Source organism: Manis pentadactyla, chromosome 5, assembly GCF_030020395.1.
Source record: "Manis pentadactyla isolate mManPen7 chromosome 5, mManPen7.hap1, whole genome shotgun sequence".
Lineage (NCBI taxonomy): Eukaryota > Metazoa > Chordata > Mammalia > Pholidota > Manidae > Manis > Manis pentadactyla.
Window position 1 is genome coordinate 21,107,494 of NC_080023.1, and position 19,346 is coordinate 21,126,839.

At 37.8% G+C, this 19,346-nt stretch overlaps 1 protein-coding gene across 6 annotated transcripts in view; it reads left to right on the forward strand.

Annotated features, from left to right (window-relative positions):
- Window positions 1-19,346, forward strand: part of RBPJ (recombination signal binding protein for immunoglobulin kappa J region) — a 211,543-nt gene that overhangs the window by 182,780 nt on the left and 9,417 nt on the right. For all 6 annotated transcript variants that reach the window (XM_036900549.2, XM_057502137.1, XM_036900546.2 and 3 more), the window contains 3 exons: window positions 1,061-1,235; window positions 17,444-17,581; window positions 17,739-17,851. In XM_036900549.2, coding sequence (XP_036756444.1) covers window positions 1,061-1,235; window positions 17,444-17,581; window positions 17,739-17,851 — 426 coding nt within the window. The remainder of the gene's footprint in view (window positions 1-1,060; window positions 1,236-17,443; window positions 17,582-17,738; window positions 17,852-19,346) is intronic.

Below are 19,346 nucleotides of genomic sequence, written 5' to 3' on the forward strand. Positions count from 1 at the left end.
CAGGGCATCAACCCCCACTTAGTTGAAAAACTGCGTATAACTTTTAAGTCACCAAAAACTTTACTAATAGTGTACTGTTGACCAGAACCCTTACCAATAACATAAACAGCCAATTAACATGTATTTTGTATATGATAATAATACTATATTCTTACAATGAAGTAAGCTAGAAAAAAGAAAATGTATTTTTTCAAATTGTTGCAAATCTCCAAAAATGTTTCCAATGCATTTACTGGAAAAAATCCATATATAAGTAAACCTGCACAGTTCAAGACCATGTTGTTCAAGGGTCAGCAATTATGACAGAATTTTGAGTGTGCTGATTTTGCAAGTGCTATAACTCTTGAATATTACCTTTTCAGTTACAAGAATTTATTTTCTGGCAGCTGTGTTAATTTTCTCTAGTACTTTAAATTCAGTTCTTTTGGTGATACGATATGAATTATCCCAGTGGGCAAAGTTAAATATTTCTTTATAAGAGTTCTTTATACTCACATAATCCCTTTCTGGCATAGAATATTTTATAAAATTTCAGTTGGTCTAACATTATTTTCCTCTGACATGGGTGGCTACTCTTAAGTGTTCAGCTATGCAAAGAAAAGCAGTATATATACTTATTTTGAGAAGGACCACTGCTAAAAATCTTTTATAGAATTTGATCAAATTCTGATGCCCTATTTATATGTTGTTGTTTTGTTTGTTGATTGGTTTTTCTGCAGAAATAAACTCAGGGATTTTTTTTTTAGTTTTAATATTCTATTTTTAAAAATTGCTGTAGCAATAATTTGGTGATATAAGTGGAGAACTGTTGTGCCACAAGAAAAGAGGATTATTTTTAAAGTCTCTTAAAGAAGATAAAATGGATCACAATGTTAATATGTTATAGACTTGATAAAGGGGACTATTTTGTAATTTCAGTAATTTTTAAAGTTGGTTTTATCAACTAGTGATTGAAATCATTGCATTTAAGCCCAATGAAACCTACCCGTGGCCATCCTGAGTTGTAGATATATAACCAGAGAGGTTTGGATTCTATTAAAACTTTCCTTTTCTTTCACAGAACTATTGTACCGCCAAAACGTTGTACATATCTGATTCAGACAAGAGAAAGCACTTCATGTTGTCTGTAAAGATGTTCTATGGCAACAGTGATGACATTGGTGTGTTCCTCAGCAAGCGGATAAAAGTCATCTCCAAACCTTCCAAAAAGAAGCAGTCATTGAAAAATGCTGACTGTATGTATACTCAAGATTTCTTTTCTGGACCCAACTCCCAGCATGAAGTAATAACATAAATTTGACTGTTTTTTTTTTAATTAAAAATTGCTTTTTGATAGCCAGTTCATTCCTTACTAATATTTTTGTGGCCCTCACTTTATCTGAAACTAAACTGTCACATTCATTTAGTATTGCTGTTTCTTGTCTTCTCTTTTTTTTAATTGCAAATGAGCAATACCTAGTCTAAGGTAGTGGTTCTCAACCAGAGCTGGTTCCTCACTGCTCCACAGAAGCATTTGGGGAAATGGGAGTTGTTTTTTCCTTTTGCTGTCACAGTAACTAGAGGGCATAATGTTACACTGAGTGTCTTGGGCCAGTGGCTCTCTATGTTCTTTCATGCTCAAGGTAGGAATCCTTCCACAAAAAATCAATCCACTGAGAATATAAAAAAAACCTCTTTGAGAAATATTATTGTTGTATCTATTGGACTTTAGAACGCCATCCTGGGAACCTAAACAAAAGTTTTAACATGGTTGCTCTGACAAAAACTGCTATCTCATCAGCAAGTGTTTAGACGACTGAAGATAAATGATTTGAAATTATACATTTCTCAGTGTGTTTTTCTGTTTTTTTAACTTGTTCTTAGGAAAAGTTTAAAACTTACGTAAAATGGAGAAAGTCATATAAGGTGACCATCCACCAGACTTCAACAGGTTTTCCCAGTTCTGATTGATTCATCATTTCTTTCACTGCTTCCTCCTCTTGCTGCTGGAATATTTTGATATAAATCTCAGCCACCCTATCCTTTTAACCACCATTTCTGAAGTAGTGACTCTCTAACAGATAACTATCTTTTTAAATATCATTATACCTAATGAAGTTGATAGTAGTATTTTAATACCATTTAAAAGCCAATCCACATGCAGATTTATCACATTGTCTCAAAAATACTGTTTCACAGTTGTGGTTTTTGTGTGTATGTATGTATGTTTTTTATTTATTTATTTATTTTTACTTAAAGTATCATTGATACACAATCTTATGAAGGTTTCACATGAACAACATCTTGGTTTCAGCATTCACCCATATTAGCAAGTCCCTCCAACCCCATTGCAGTCACTTTCTGTCAGCATAGTAAGATGCTATAGAGTCATTAATTGTCTTCTCTGTGCTGTACTACCTTTCCTGTGACCTACCTATATTGTTGTTCCTAATTATAGTGCCCCTTAATCCCCTTCTCATTCCCTCTACCCACCCTCACCAACCTCTTCCCTTTGGTAACTGCGGGGCCCTCCTTGGAGTCTGTGAGTCTGCTGCTGTTTTGTTCCTTCAGTTTTGCTTTGTTGGTTTATTCCACAAATGAGTGAAATCATTTAATACTTGTTTTTCTCTGCCTAGGTTATTTCACTGAGCATAATACCCTCTAGTTCCATCCATGTTGTTGCAAATGGTAGGATCTGTTTTCTTTTTATGGCTGAATAATATTCCCTGGTGTATATGTACCACATTTTCTTCATTCATCTATTGATGGACACTTAGGTTGCTTCCATATCTTGGCTATTGTAAATAGTGCTGAGTTAAACATAGGGGCGCTTATGTCTTTTAGAATCAGGGGTCTTGTTTTCTTGGGTATATTTCTAGAAGTGGAATTCCTGGGTCAAATGGTATTTCTATTTTTAGTTTTTTGAGGAACCTCTACACTGCTTTCCACAATGGTTGAACTAATTTACATTCCCAGCAACAGGTAGGAGGGTTCTCCTTTCTTCATATCCTCACCAGCATTTGTTGTTTCTTGTCTTTTGGATGTTGGCCATCATAACTGGTGTGAGGTAGTATCTCATTGTGGTTTTAATTCACATTTCCTTGATGATTAGCAATGTGGACCATCTTTTCATGTGCCTGTTGGCAATCTGAATTTCTTCTTTGGAGAAGTGTCTGTTCAGATTCTCTGCCCATTTTTTAATCATGTTAGTTGTTTTTTGGGTGTTGAGGTGTGTGAGTTCTTTATATATTTTGGATGTTTATCTCTTACCTGTTAAATCATTTACGAATATATTCTCCCATGCTGTAGGATGCCTTTTTGTTCTGCTGATGGTGTCCTTTGCTGTACAGAGCTGTTTAGTTTGATGTAGTCCCATATATTCATTTTTTATTATTCTATTCAGGAAAAAGTTGCTCATATTTATATTCAGTAGATTTTTGCCTGTGTTTTCTTATGAGTTTTGTTGTTTCATGACTTACATTCAGTTCTTTGATCCATATCGGGTTTACTTTTGTGTATGGAATTATATAATCCAGTTTCATTGTCTTGCATGTAGCTGTCCAATTTTGCCAACACCAGTTGTTGAAAAGGCTGTCTTCTCACCATTGTATATCCATGGCTCCTTTATTGTATATTAATTGGCCATATATGTGTGGAATTTATATCTGGACTCTCTATTCTGTTCCATTGATCTATGGGTCTGTACCAGTATCAAATTGTTTTGATTACTGTGGCTTTGTAACAGAGCTTGAAGTTTTGGAGCATAATCCCCCCAGCTTTGTTCTTCCTTCTCAGAATTGCTTTGGTTATTCGGGGTCTTTTGTGGTTCCATATGAATTTTAGAACTATTTGTCCTAGTTCATTGAAACATGCTGTTGGTATTTTAATGGGGATTGCATTGAATCTGTAAATTGCTTTAGGCAGGATGGTCATTTTGATAATATGAATTCTTCCTATCCGTGAGCATGGGATGTATTTCCATTTATTGGTGTCATCTTTAATTTCTCTCATGAGCATCTTGTAGTTTTTAGGGTATAGGTCTTTCACCTCCTTGGTTAGTTTTATTCCTTAGTATTTTATTCTGTTTGATGCAGTTATGAATTGGAGTTGTTTTCGTGATTTCTCTTTCTGCTAGCTCATTGTTAGTATATGGGAATGCAGCAGATTCTGTGTATTAATTTTGTATCCTGCAACTTTGCTGAATTCAGTTATTAGTTCTAGTATCTTTTGGGTGGATTCTTTAGGGTTTTTTATGTACAATATAATGTCATCTGCAAACAGGGACAGTTTAACTTCTTCCTTACCAATCTGGATGCCTTTTATTTCTCTGTGTTGTCTGATTGTTGTGCCCAGGACCTCCAGTACTATGTTGAATAAAAGTGGGGAGAGTGGCACATTGTCTTGTTCCCAATCTTAGAGGAAAAGCTTTCAGCTTTTCGCTGTTAAGTATGATATTGGCTGTGGGTTTGTCATATATGGCCTTTATTATGTTGAGGTACTTGCCCTCTATACCCATTTTGTTGAGATTTTTTTATCATGAATGGATCTTGAATCTTGTCAGATGCTTTTTCAGTATCTGTTGAGATCATATGATTTTTGTCATCTTTGTTGTTGTGTTGTATGATGTTCACGGATTTTCAGATATTGTACCATCCTTGCATCCCTGGAATGAATCCCACTTGGTCATGACGGATGAATTTTTTGATGTATTTTTTAATTCAGTTTGCTAATATTTTGTTGAGGATTTTGCATCTATGTTGGTCTGTAATTTTCTTTTTTTGTGGTGTCTTTGTCTGGTTTTTGTATTTGAGTGATGCTGGCTTCATAGAATGAGTTTTGAAGTATTCCCTCCTCCTCTACTTTTTGTAACACTTTAAGGAGGATGGGTATTAGGTCTTCCTTAAATGTTTGTTGAAATTCAGCAGTGAAGCCATCTTGTCTAGGTATTTTATTCTTAGGTAGTGTTTTGATTACCAATTCTATTTCATTGCTGGCAGTTGGTCTGTTCAGATTTTCTGTTTCTTCCTGCATCAGTCTTGAAAGATTGTATTTATCTAGAAAGTTGTGCATTTCTTCTAGGTTATCCAATTTGTTGGCCTGCGATTTTTCATAGTATTCTCTAATAATTCTTTGTATTTCCATGGTGTCCATAGTGATTTTTCCTTTCTCATTTTCTGATTATGTTTATGTGTGTACACTGTCTTTTTTTCTTGATAAGACTGGGTAGTGGTTTATCTGTTTATTTTCTCAAAAAAAGCAGCTCAAGGTTTCAGTGATTCTTTATTATTTTATTCTTCTCAATATTACTTATTTATGCTCCGATCTTTATTGTGTCCCTCCTACTGAGTTTAGGCCTCATTTGATCTTCTTTTTCTAGTTTCAGTAATTGTGAGTTTAGACTGTTCATGTGGGATTGTTCTTATTTCTTAAGGTAAGCCTATATTGCTATATATACTTGCTCTTAGAACTGCCTTCTTTGCATCCCACGGATTGAGCTGTTGAGTTGTTGTTTTCACTTGTCTCCATATATTGCTTGATCTGTTTTTTGGGGGTCATTGATCCACTAATTATTTAAGAGCATGTTGTTAAGCCTCCATGCATTTGTGTGCTTTTTGTTTTCTTTGCACAATTTATTTCTAGTTTCATATATTTGTGGTCTGAGAAGCTGGTTGGCACAATTTCAATGTTTCTGAATTTACTGAGGCTCTTTTTGTGGCTTAGTATGTGATCATTCTGGAAAATGTTCCATGTACATTTGAGAAGAATGTGTATCCTGCTGCTTTTGGGTGGAGTGTTCTGTAGATATCTGTTAAGTCCATCCATTCTAATGCAATGTTCAGTGCCTCTGTCTCCTTACTTGTTTTCTGTCTGGTTGATCTGTCTTTTGGAGTGAGTGGTGCTCAAGTCACCTAAAATGAATGCATTAAATTCTATTTCCCCCATTTAATTATGTTTGTTTCACATATTTAGGTGCTTCTATATTTGGTGCATAGATATTTATAATGGTTATATCCTCTTGTGGACTGACCCCTTTATCATTATGTAATGTCCTTCTTTGTCTCTTGTTACTTTGTTTTGAAATCTATTTTGTCTGATATAAGTACTGCTACTCCTGCTTTTTTCTCCCTATTATTTGCATGAGATATCTTTTTCCATCCCTTCACTTTTAGTCTGTCATTATGTCTTTGGGTTTGAAGTCTTTTGTAGGCAGCATATTGATAAGTCTTGTTTCTTTATTAATTCTGCCATTCTGTGTCTTTTGATTGGTGTATTCAGTCCATTTACATTTAAGGTGATTGTTGATAGATATGTACTTACTGCCATGTAGGCTTTAGATTTGTGGTTACCAAAGGTTCTAGGGCAGCTTCTTTACTGTCTAACAGTCTTACTTAACTGACTTATTATGCTATTTCAAACACAATATAAAGGTTATTTTTCTTTCTCCCCTTCTTCTTCCTCCTCCATTCTTTATATATATTAGGTGTCATATTTTGTACTCTTTGTGTATGTCTTGACTTTGTGAGCAGTTGATTTAATTTTTTTATTTGCTTAGTAATTAATTGGCCTACTTTATTGTGGTTTTATTTTCTCTGGTGACAGCTATTTAGCCTTAGGAGCACTTCCATCTAGAGCAGTCCCTTTAAGATACACTATAGAGACAGTGTGTGGGTGGTGAATTCCTTCAACTTTTGCTTATCTGGAAATTAAGCCCTGCTTCATATTTAAATGATAATCTTGCTGGGTAGAGTACGCTTGGTTGGAGACCCTTCTGGGTCATTACATTAAATATGTCATGCCACTCCCTTCTGGCCTGTAAGCTTTCTGCTGATAAGTATGATAGTCTGATGGGCTTTCCTTTCGAAGTGATAATTTTTCTCTCTCTGGTTTCAATACTCTCTCCTTCTCCTTGATCTTTGCCATTTTAACTATTATATGTCTTTGTGTTGTCTTCCTGTGGTTCCTTGTGTTGGGAGATCTTTGCACTTCCATGACCTGAGAGACTGTTTTGTTCCCCATATTGGGGAAGTTTTCAGAAATTATTACCTCAAACAGACTTTCTATCCCTTTTTCTCTCTCTTCTTCCTCTGGTAAACCTATAATGCAAATATTGTTCCATTTGGATTGGTCTCACAACTCTCATTATTCTCTCATTTCTTGAGATCCTTTTTTTTCTGTGTGCCTCAGCTTCTTTGTTTTCCTGTTCTCTAATTTCAATTTCATTTACCATCTTCTCTATCTCATCTGATTTACTTTTAAATCCCTCTATTGTTTCATTCCAGATACTGTATTTTTCAAAGTTTCTATCTCTTTGTTGAAGTCCTCCCTGAGATTTTGAATTTTTTTCTCTAGCTCCGTGAGCATGTTTATGACTTTTATTTTGAAATCTTGATCAAGAAGATCAGTGATTTCAGTTTCACTAAGCCCTCTTTCTGGCGTTTTTTCTTGAATTTTTGTTTGGATCAAATTCCTCTGTCTCTTCCTGTTTTTTTTTTTAGTGTTTCTTATGGGATAATAAATTTGTGTAGAAGGAACCCTCTAGTGTCCAGAAGCTCTACTCTCTGGAGCTGCCGAGCATATAAGGCAATTGTAGGGGTCACAGGTATGTGGAACTGGCACCTGCCTGGAGAAAAGACCTCTTTCTTGCATTACCAGCTGTAAGGCCTTCCTCCACTGCCAGGTCCAGGGGGGCAAGCACACAGGGAGTAGTCTCTGCTACACCCCTGTAGGTGCTGTAAGTGGGGACACCCTCCACCTGGCCTGGCATGATGGCAGGGGCAGCATGTATGCAGGACTGGTGCCTGTTGGGAGGAGGTAGCAGCAGGCTGTGTACTGCAATGGAAGTGGGGGGAGCTCTAGCTGCATGTCCAGTCAGGGCAGTGGAGCACCTGAAGCTCCTGAGAGTTCACAACCTGCTGGGCTGAGTGTGCTGGTATGATACTATCTACCTGCCCTTTTTCTCCTGAGCACCAAGCTCTGTGTAATCTTTGCCCCTTTAGTGCCCCTCTTGCTGCTGGGAAGTCTTTCAAACTGCCCACCTTTCTTGAGTCCCAGAGGACCAGTTGTGTTGTACCTGTTCTCCACAAGCAGCTGGAATCTCAGTGTCTCTGAGTATTCCACCTGTCTTTGCTTTCTAACCCCTGTAATCTCCAGAACACCCTGTAATGTGGGTTTGTGCTCCTGGTGCAGATTTCCAGGGCTGGGTGTTCAGTAGTCCTGGGCTTCTACTCCCTCCCTACTCTGTTTCTCTTCCTCCTGCCTACGGGCTGAAGTAGGGATGAGGGCTTGGGTCCTGCCAGATGGTGGCTTTACTACTAAATGATTTCCTGTGAGGTCTTCTCTTTTCCCCAGATGTAGGCAGTCACTTCTGCAGTCTTGGGGTCACTTTTTCAGCGTTAGTTGTATTTGCTGTATTTTCGTGTTTTATGTGATCATGGGAGGAGGTTTCTCCCTCACTTCTCATGCACCATGTTTTTCCCCTCAGCAGCGTGTGCTTTTTAAATAGCTGGATCCATATGTTTTAATCTGTAATTGTTTCTTCTCTCCCCCAACATCCTCTTATTTCTTCCATGTCATTTATTGAAGAAACTGGGCACTTTTCCTGTGGGATTTCATGTTCTGGATATGGCTGGTTGATTATTTCTTGGTTTCTCATATTTTCCATGCACTGTCCATTAGACCTAAAGACTTTTATTTTAGAGTTAGTGAGTCCTATATATGTTCATTTCCATCAAATCAGAAGTTTTATAATATTGAATTTTTCCACTTCCTGTCACATTAAGATGAATTATAGGAAGCTGAGCTGTTCGACTAATCCATCCATTATAAATCAGCAGGCTTTACTGAAATGATTTTAGAAGCCATTCATGATGGCTGCTTAAATCCAGTATATCATTAAAGGCTGCAAAATGACTTTTCTAATTCTTTTATACTTTATTTTTTTTATTTTGGTATCATTAATCTACAAGTACATGAAGAACATTACGTTTACTAGGCTCCCTCCTTCACTAAGTCCCCCCCACATACCCCTTCACAGTCACTGTCCATCTGTGTAGTAAGATGCTGTAAAATCACTTCTTGTCCTCTCTGTGTTGCACAGCCCTCCCCGTGCCCCCCATGCACTATACATGCTAATCGTAATGCCCCCTTTCTTTTTCCCTGCCCTTATCCCTCCCTTCCCACCCATCCTCCCCAGTCCCTTTCCCTTTGATAACTGTTAGTCCATTCTTCAGTTCTGTGATTCTGCTGCTGTTTTGTTCCTTCAGTTTTCATTTGTTCTTATACTCCACATATGAGTGAAATCATTTGGTACTTGTCTTTCTCCGCCTGGCTTATTTCACTGAGCATAATACCCTCTAGCTCCATCCATGTTGTTGCAAATGGTAGGATCTGTTTTTTTCTTATGGCTGCGTAATATTCCATTGTGTATATGTACCACGTCTTCTTTATCCATTCACCTACTGATGGACATTTAGGTTGCTTCCATATCTTGGCTATTGTAAACAGTGCAGCGATAAACATAGGGTTGCATCTGTCTTTTTCAAACTGGAGTGCTGCATTCTTAGGGTTAAATTCTTGAAGTGGAATTCCTGGGTCAAATGGTATTTCTATTTTGAGCATTCTGAGTAACCTCCATACTGCTTTCCACAATGGTTGAACTAATTTACATTCCCACCAGCAGTGTAGGAGGGTTCCCCTTTCTCTACAACCTCGCTAACATTTGTTTTTGTTTGTCTTTTTGATGATGGCGATCCTTACTGGTGTGAGGTGATATCTCATTGTGGTTTTAATTTGCATTTCTCTGATGATGAGCGATGTGGAGCATCTTTTTCATGTGCCTGTTGGCCATCTGGATTTCGTCTTTAGAGAACTGTCTATTCAGCTCCTCTGCCCATTTTTTAATTGGATTAATTGCTTTTTGTTTGTTGAGGTGTGTGAGCTCTTTATATATTTTGGGTGTCAACCCTTTATCGAATCTGTCATTTATGAATATATTCTCCCATACTGTAGGATACCTTTTTGTTCTATTGCTGGTGTCCTTTGCTATACAGAAGCTTTTTAGCTTGATATAGTCCCACTTGTTCATTTTTGCCTTTGTTTCCCTTGCCCGGGGAGATATGTTCATGAAGAGGTCACTCATGTTTATGTCCATGAGATTTTGCCTATGTTTTTTTCTAAGAGTTTTATGGTTACATGACTTACATTCAGGTCTTTGATCCATTTCTAATTTACTTTTGTGTATGGGGTTAGACGGTGATCCAGTTTCATTCTCTTACATGTAGCTGTCCAGTTTTGCCAGCACCATCTGTTGAAGAGACTGTCATTTCCCCTTGTATGTCCATGGCTCCTTTATCGAATATTAATTGGCCATATATGTTTGGGTTAATGTCTGGAGTCTCTATTCTGTTCCACTGGTCTGTGGCTCTGTTCTTGTGCCAGTACCAAATTGTCTTGATTACTGTGGCTTTGTAGTAGAGCTTGAAGTTGGGGAGCAAGATCCCCCACACTTTATTCTTCCTTCTCAGGATTGCTTTGGCTATTTGGGGCCTTTGGCAGTTCCATATGAATTTTTGAACTATTTGTTCCAGTTCATTGAAGAATGCTGTTGGTAATTTGATAGGGATTGCATCAAATCTGTATATTGCTTTGGGCAGGATAGCCATTTTGATGATATTAATTCTTCCTAGCCAGGAGCATGGGATGAGTTTCCATTTGTTAGTGACCTCTTTAGTTTCTCTTAAGAGTGTCTTGTAGTTTTCAGGGTATAGGTCTTTCACTTCCTTGGTTAGGTTTATTCCTAGGTATTTTATTCTTTTTGATGCAATTGTGAATAGAATTGTTTTCCTGATTTCTCTTTCTATTAGTTCATTGTTAGTGTATAGGAAAGCCACGGATTTCTGTGTGTTAATTTTGTATCCTGCAACTTTGCTGAATTTCGATATTAGTTCTGGTAGTTTTGCAGTGGAGTCTTTAGGGTTTTTTATGTATAATATCATGTCATCTGCAAATAGTGACAGTTTAACTTCTTCTTTACCAATCTGGATTCCTTGTATTTCTTTGTTTTGTCTGATTGCCATGGCTAGGACCCCCAGTACTATGTTGAATAACAGTGGGGAGAGTGAGCATCCCTGTCTTTTTCCCGATCTCAGGGGGAAAGCTTTCAGCCTCTCGCTGTTCAGTATGATGTTAGCTGTGGGTTTATCATATATGGCCTTTATTATGTTGAGGTACTTACCCTCTGTGCCCATTTTGTTGAGAGTTTTTATCATGAATGGATGTTGAATTTTGTCGAATGCTTTTTCAGCATCTATGGAGATGATCATGTGGTTTTTGTCCTTCTTTTTGTTGATGTGGTGGATGATATTGATGGATTTTCGAATGTTGTACCATCCTTGCATCCCTGGGATGAATCCCACTTGGTCATGGTGTATGATCCTCTTGATGTGTTTTTGAATTCAGTTTGGTAATATTTTGTTGAGTATTTTTGCATCTACGTTCATCAGGGATATTGGTCTGTAGTTTTCTTTTTTTGGTGGGGTCTTTGCCTAGTTTTGGTATTAGGGTGATGTTGGCTTCATAGAATGAGTTTGGGAGTATTCCCTCCTCTTCTATTTTTTGGAAAACTTTAAAGAGAAAGGGTATTGTGTCTTCTCTGTATGTCTGATAAAATTCTGAGGTAAATCCATATGGCCTGAGGGTTTTGTTCTTGGGTAGTTTTTTTATTATGGATTCAATTTCGTTGCTAGTAATTGGTCTGTTTAGATTTTCTGTTCTTTCTGGGTCAGTCTTGGAAGGTTGTATTTTTCTAGGAAGTTGTCCATTTTTCCCAGGTTTTTCAGCTTGTTAGCATATAGGTTTTCATAGTATTCTCTAATAATTCTTTGTATTTCTGTGGGGTCTGTCGTGATTTTTCCTTTCTTATTTCTGATTCTGTTGATGTGTGTTGACTCTCTTTTCCTCTTAATAAGTCTGGCTAGAGGCTTATCTATTTTGTTTATTTTCTCGAAGAACCAGCTCTTGGTTTCATCGATTTTTGCTATTGTTTTATTCTTCTCAATTTTATTTATTTCTTCTCTGATCTTTATTATGTCCCTCCTTCTGCTGACCTTAGGCCTCATCTGTTCTTCTTTTTCCAATTTCGATAATTGTGACATTAGATCATTCATTTGGGATTGTTCTCCCTTTTTAAAATATGCTTGGATTGCTATATACTTTCCTCTTAAGACTGCTTTTGCTGCGTCCCACAGAAGTTGGGTCTTAGTGGTGGTGTTGTCATTTGTTTCCATATATTGCTGGATCTCCATTTTTATTTGGTCATTGATCCATTGATTATTTAGGAGCATGTTGTTAAGCCTCCATGTGTTTGTGAGCCTCTTTGCTTTCTTTGTACAGTTTATTTCTAGTTTTATGCCTTTGTGGTCTGAAAAGTTGGTTGTTAGGATTTCAATCTTTTGGAATTTTCTGAGGCTCTTTTTATGGCCTAGTATGTGGTCTATTCTGGAGAATGTTCCATGTGCACTTGAGAAGAATGTGTATCCTGTTGCTTTTGGGTGTAGAATTCTATAGATGTCTATTAGGTCCATCTGTTCTAGTGTGTTGTTCAGTGCCTCTGTGTCCTTACTTATTTTCTGTCTGGTGGATCTGTCCTTTGGAGTGAGTGGTGTGTTAAACTCTCCCAAAATGAATGCATTCCGTTCTGTTTCCTCCTTTAATTCTGTTAGTATTTGTTTCCCATATATTGGTGCTCCTGTATTGGGTGCATATATGTTTAGAATGGTTATATCCTCTTGTTGGACTGAGCCCTTTATCATTATGTAATGTCCTTCTTTATCTTTTGTTACTTTCTTTATTTTGAAGTCTATTTTGTCTGATACTCGTATTGCAACACCTCTTTTTTCTCTCTGTTGTTTGCATGAAATATCTTTTTCCATCCCTTGACTTTTAATCTGTGCATGTCTTTGGGTTTGAGGTGAGTCTCTTGTAAGCAGCATATAGATGGGTCTTGCTTTTTTATCCATTCTATTACTCTGTGTCTTTTGATTGGTGCATTCAGTCCATTTACATTTAGGGTAATTATTGAAAGATGTGTACTTATTGCCATTGCAGGCTTTAGATTCGTGGTTACCAAAGGTTCAAGGTTAGCTTGTTTACTACCTTACTGTCTAACTTAACTCGCTTATTGAGCTATTATAAACACAGTCTGATGTTTCTTTATTTCTCTCCCTTCTTATTCCTCCTCCTCCATTCTTCATATGATGGGTGTTTTGTTCTGTGCTCTTTTTAGGAGTGCTCCCATCTAGAGCTGTCCCTCTAAGACACCCTATAGAGGTGGCTTGTGGGAGGCAAATTCCCTCAACTTTTGCTTGTCTGGAAATTGTTTAATCCCTCCTTCATATTTAAATGATAATTGTGCTGGATACAGTATCCTTGGTTCAAGACCCTTCTGTTTTATTGCATTAAATATATCATGCCATTCTCTTCTGGCCTGTAAGGTTTCTGTTGAGAAGTCTGATGATAGCCTGATGGGTTTTCCTTTGCAGGTGACCTTTTTTCTCTCTCTGGCTGCCTTTAATACTCTGTCCTTGTCCTTGATCTTTGCCATTTTAATTATTATGTGTCTTGGTGTTGTCCTCTTTGGGTCCCGTCTCTCCGGAGTTCTGTGTGCCTCCGTAGTCTGAACAACTATTTCCTCCCCCAGTTTGGGGAAGTTCTCAGCAATTATTTCTTCAAAGACACTTTCTATCCCTTTTTCTCTCTCTTCTTCTTCCGGTACCCCTATAATGCGGATATTGTTCCTTTTCGATTGGTCACACAGTTCTCTTAATATTGTTTCATTCCTGGAGATTCTTTTTTCTCTCTCTGCGTCAGCTTCTATGTGTTCCTGTTCTCTGGTTTCTTTTCCATCAATGGCCTCTTGCATCTTATCCATTCTGCTTATAAATCCTTCCAGAGTTTGTTTCACTTCTGTAATCTCCCTCTGGACGTCTGTAATCTCCCTCCGGACTTCATCCCTTAGCTCTTGCATATTTCTCTGTAGCTCTGTCACATGTTTATGATTTTTATTTTGAATTCTTTTTCAGGGAGACTGGTTAGGTCTGTCTCTGCAGCTCCTCTCTCAGGTGTTGTCTGAACTATCTTGGACTAGACTAAATTTTTTTGCCTTTTCATGGTAATAGTGGTGGCTGTAGGCAGGTAGCAGGTGTGTCAGCTGGGGGAAGAAAGTCCTTTCCTGCTTGCTGGATGCCTTGCCCTTCTCCGCTACCTGTGTTGGTTACCCGCACTCCTGGAGCAGCCACCGGGTTAGTCCCCTAAGCTGCTGTGGGCGGGATCTCCGTCAGAGCAGCGCAGAGCCCTGCAGGGAGTGGTAGGCACGCCAGGTGCGCTCCTCCGTGATAGCAGCACCCCTGCCGGGCAGCTGCGTACCAACAGCGGCCTTTGGGTCTGGCCCAGGCGGCTGTGCATTGGGCTTGGATTCCGGTCGGCTGCTGGGAGCACGCCTTCTCCCTTTGGCTCCGCTGTAGGTGCGCGCAGGGCTCTCCCGTGCGGGCCTCTACCAGGCTCCTCTGGCTCCACTGCTGCCAGTGCATGCGAGCCACACCCAGGCTGTTCAGTCGCCACCGCTGCGGGCTCACACAAGCCTCCCTTGGTTCCCTCTTGTGCCGTTGGTACACGCGATCTGCTCCCCGTCCCTTCCGGCAGCACCGCCCCCTGCATGCACTGCCACTCTCCCACTACTGGGCCAGTGTGTCGGGGTCCGCAGCAGTTGGAGGAACGGCTGGCAGGCTGCTTAGTGCCATGAGGGACTTCAGAGCTGCGCTACCTCTCCGGGGTTTAGGGTGCCTAAGGTTCCCCAGGATTCCCAGCTGCTGGCTAAGAGTGCCAGGACGACTTCGTTCAGCTATGGGGTCCCTGTCTCTTTAAGACTTGCAGAAAGCACTTGCTTTTCTTTTGTCTCAGGGTCACCAGTTGCGGGGACCTACCTGCCCACAGGTTTAGCTTTTCTGTTTCTCTAATATCCAGCACCCCGTACACCTTGTGTCTGCACTCTGGGTGCGGATTTCTAGAGCTGGTTGTTTAGCAGTCCTGGGCTTTCACTCCCTCTCCGTTCTGACTCCTTTCTTCCCACTGGGTTCTGGGGTGGGGGAGCGTTCGGGTCCCGCCTGGCCGTGGCTTGATCCTACCCCCTTCATGTGATGTTGAGTTCTCATTGACGTAGATGTTTCCTGGCTGTTGTGCTGCATCCATTGGTGTCTCTTTTAGGAATAGTTGTATTTATTGTATTTTCATAAATATATATGTTTTGGGGAGGAGATTTCCTGTGAACTCATGCCACCATCTTCCTGTGATCCCCTTCTTTTATTCTTAACTTCTGCATTTGTTAGCTGTTTGCTTCAAATGTAGTCTGTTGAGAAAAGGCAGAATAAATGCTTGTTTACTGATTTGCAGAATAACAATAGTACTCTTTTAAAACCAGTGAGGTTTTAGGATTTTTGTTTTGTTTACTTGCTTTTGTTTCGTTCTATTTTATGATGAACTTAATAGGTTTTTTATGTATTAGATGGTTTTTATTCCCCTTATTACTATTATCATCATTTATAGTATGGGAATTAAAGTAGACAGACTTGCATAATAAAATGAAACCTCTTGTGGTCATTCTCTAACTTCAACAGTGATCTTAACTTCAGGCTAATCTTAATTTATTTTCTCTCTGTATATCTCTACCCACCCACACTTTCCTCTGTCCTCATTTAAGTATTATGCAAATCCAAGACATCATAATATCTGTAACTGTTTCTATGTATCTGAAGGATAGGGTCTCTTGGTTTTTAATATAATCACAATAGCATGATTACAGAAAAGCAAGCATGTTATAAAACCATTATAAGAAGCAACAGTTTCTTATTATTATCAACTATCTAGTTAGTGTTCAAATTTAAAATTATCTATTGTTTTAGCCCTTTGAGTCAATTCCAATAAGGTTCCCTAGATAGTATAACATATATTGTGTTGATATGTTTTTGAGTGTTTTCTGTATTTGGATTCTTCTCTCTCTCTCTGTCCCTTGTAATTTATTCAAAAGATTTGAGGCATTTGGCAATGAGAGATTTTCACATACTGAATTTTGCTCATTTCCTTTCTTTATTATAGTTTAATGTAGTTTTGTAGATTGATAGTATCAAGGAGAAACAGAGCCAGACACTAAAGACAGATTTTATTCAGTACTAGTGCAATAGAGAAAAGAGACTTCAGAATAAAACTGAGCATAATTCAAATACAAGGACAAATAGAGATTTATAGCCAAGGGACAGAGTGAGGGGGTGTTAGAGGATGGAAAATTACTAAGGAGACATCAAGGGTAGGGGGATTCTTGGTAAGCCAGCTTAGTGGGATTCTTACTAAAAGGCAGGCCTAGATGATCAGATATAAAGGGTGGAGGGTGAGGAAAATAATCAAGATATCAAAGGTGAGAGGATGACTTAGCAGGAATCTTGCAGTAACTGGAATAGCAGGCCTGACAGGGTGCAAGAAAGAGGTCTAGTCAAAAAAAGGGCTCAGAGAAGCTTGTCTAAGGTTTGATCATGGAGAGAGTTTGTCCTTGTTCAGATTTATGTTTGTTCTTTGTTTTTTCTTGTTGCTGGAGGGCAAGGCTCACAACTTTTTAGTAGTGGAGTGTTCTTGTATTAGTTATATAATGCCATGTATTCAGGCTATTTCTAATTATAATTACAGGATTTTATTTAACTTCTTCAATTTTGCATTTCTTTTGACTAAGTTTCTTGATGGCACAGAACATTTTTCACTGTCAGAATATTTTCCTGATTGCATAGATGTCTTTTCAAAAAATTTCATGCAATGCTTCACTTTAAGGTATTTAGAAGAAATCAGAATCTCTAAAATCACAATATCCAGAGGCAGTTGCCATCAACTTCTAGACCCTTCTATATAAATGTATTCTATAGGATTAGATGAGCACAAGGAGATACATAAAATCTCATAAAAATGTGTATATTTACCTAATGGAACCATAGCCTATGGTGTTTCTTGGTCTGCATTTTCATTCAGTCGTCTTCTATGGAAATGTCTTCTCATCAGTGTATTTAGATACATCTTATTTAAATAGGTGAATGATGTAATTTATTTAACTGATTTTTTACTCTTAGACATTTTTTAAATAACTTTCAACAGCTTTGCATTAAACACACTGTATAGCTTTCATTTAAAAACTATTTTTATGAACATATTTTATATCTTTAGCTTGGCATTTTTAATGAGAGTTACCTTAACTTTTTTTAAGGCTATTCATCTGTAATTTCTTAGAGGGGTAAAAAGGGGTTAGGAGAGTCTGTTGTTAAATTATAATAAAGAGTAATCATAACTTGCCATGTACAAGTCTCTTGTTGCTCTCTGCTCCTCTCTTACTGCCATACCCCCATCACATAAATAGAAGCTGTTTTTTTCTCTTCAGTATGCATTGCCTCAGGAACAAAGGTGGCTCTGTTTAATCGACTTCGATCGCAGACAGTTAGCACCAGATACTTGCATGTAGAAGGAGGAAATTTCCATGCCAGTTCTCAGCAGTGGGGAGCTTTTTACATTCATCTCTGTGAGTATAAGAATATGTATTTGATGTTTTTAGTGTGAAATTGTCAAATTCTTTTTGATAATAAGACATACAGATGCGTTAAGTTTTATCGTTTTCCTGAGCAGATTACTGAATTCTAAAAGGTAGTAATTTGATCTTCTTTTCCACTCTGCTGCAGTGGATGATGATGAATCAGAAGGAGAAGAATTCACAGTCCGTGATGGCTACATCCATTATGGACAAACAGTCAAACTTGTGTGTTCAGTTACTGGCATGGCACTCCCAAGACTGGTAAGGCCTAGCTTTTGCTTAGTGTGATATATATAGTAAGAATTAAACAAAAAAGCCACAACTTTCCAATGTAAAAATACACAATTTCATGCTTTTAATTTAAAAAGAGCAATAATCCCTGCTATTTATAATTGGCAGTTATACCCCACCTTATTTTTAAAATACCTCAGGGCAACTAGCCCCTTTTAATGAGCATATTCTTAATAACTTCCTATCATACTATAGTAGAGGGCACTATAAAATTACATTATGATGTATTTTACCTAATGGAGATACACTGTATTCATTTTTTGTGTTACCTGCTGCATTCCAACACAAGTCCATTTTCAGAAGCATAGTCTTGTTTCTCTAAAAGTATGAGCATAATTTTTTTATTAGTTTACTCTCCCACAAGAAGATACATTTATTAAAAGTTAAATGAAATTGGTATTTCCTTATCTAGTAGAGAGGCATAGCATTTAAGGTTTTTTGTTCACTAGAATGATCTTGAAACTGTAAAAACTGCTTTTCTTAGCAAAATGAAAACAAAAGCTCCTTATTCTCCCCATTTTTGCACTCCTTTTCTCAAACAGAATGCAATTCAGTTATTTTAAAGATGGAAGGAATTTATTAGTAAGTTTGATTCAAGCCCAGGTTCACTGGGGTTGGGCAAATAAAAAACACTTAGTATTATTGTTTCCGAATATGCTTTATATTTATGTCTTTGTGAAGCATTTCAATTGCTTATATTTTCTGGGACTGTTCAGTAGAGGCTGAGTTGATACATAATTGCCTAAGTAAATGCATCCTTTCTTTCTAGTTTTGTTTTATATTTTTCTGTTGTGGTTGTATGAGGTGACTGTTTTCCATTTCAACCTAATAAGCTAAAATATGTGAAGTGTAATAATATTAATTTGTAAATATTAATAAATTTGTCTTGAAACTAAGATGAATTTTAATAAAAAGGGTAAGAGTAGGGGGAAAAAGTGTGTAAAAATGAAAAGAAAGACAAAACCAAATCATCATTTACTTGAGTTCTTATCTTCTCATTCATTGTGTTACTTGCTTTATCATTAAATGCTTGTACTACAGAAGCACAATTCAGAAGCTTAAGCCTTTGATCAGCAACAGCTTATATATGGACCATTTAGAAGACAGACTTAAAGCTTAAAACTGTTTTCACTTACTTTTGCACATAAATAACCAGTACAGTAGTCTGCCTTGCTTAAAAGTCATTTTTAATTGAATATTTAACTGTGTGGCCCTGATTATAAAAATGTCGCAATAAACTGACCTTGAGAAATGCCTTAGGAATAGTTGCAGTACCATCAACATATTGATAAATAATGTCTTTATAGAGGTTCTGTGACTGGAATTAGGTCCCTCAAAGTCGCAGATAGGTTTTAGATTGTCTGCACTACTTCCTGCCACTCCGTTTACATGCAGTTTTTATTGAAGGCACATTTTGTCAGAGGAAGCATTCTACAGCTTCATATACTTTTAAGAAGGATAATAT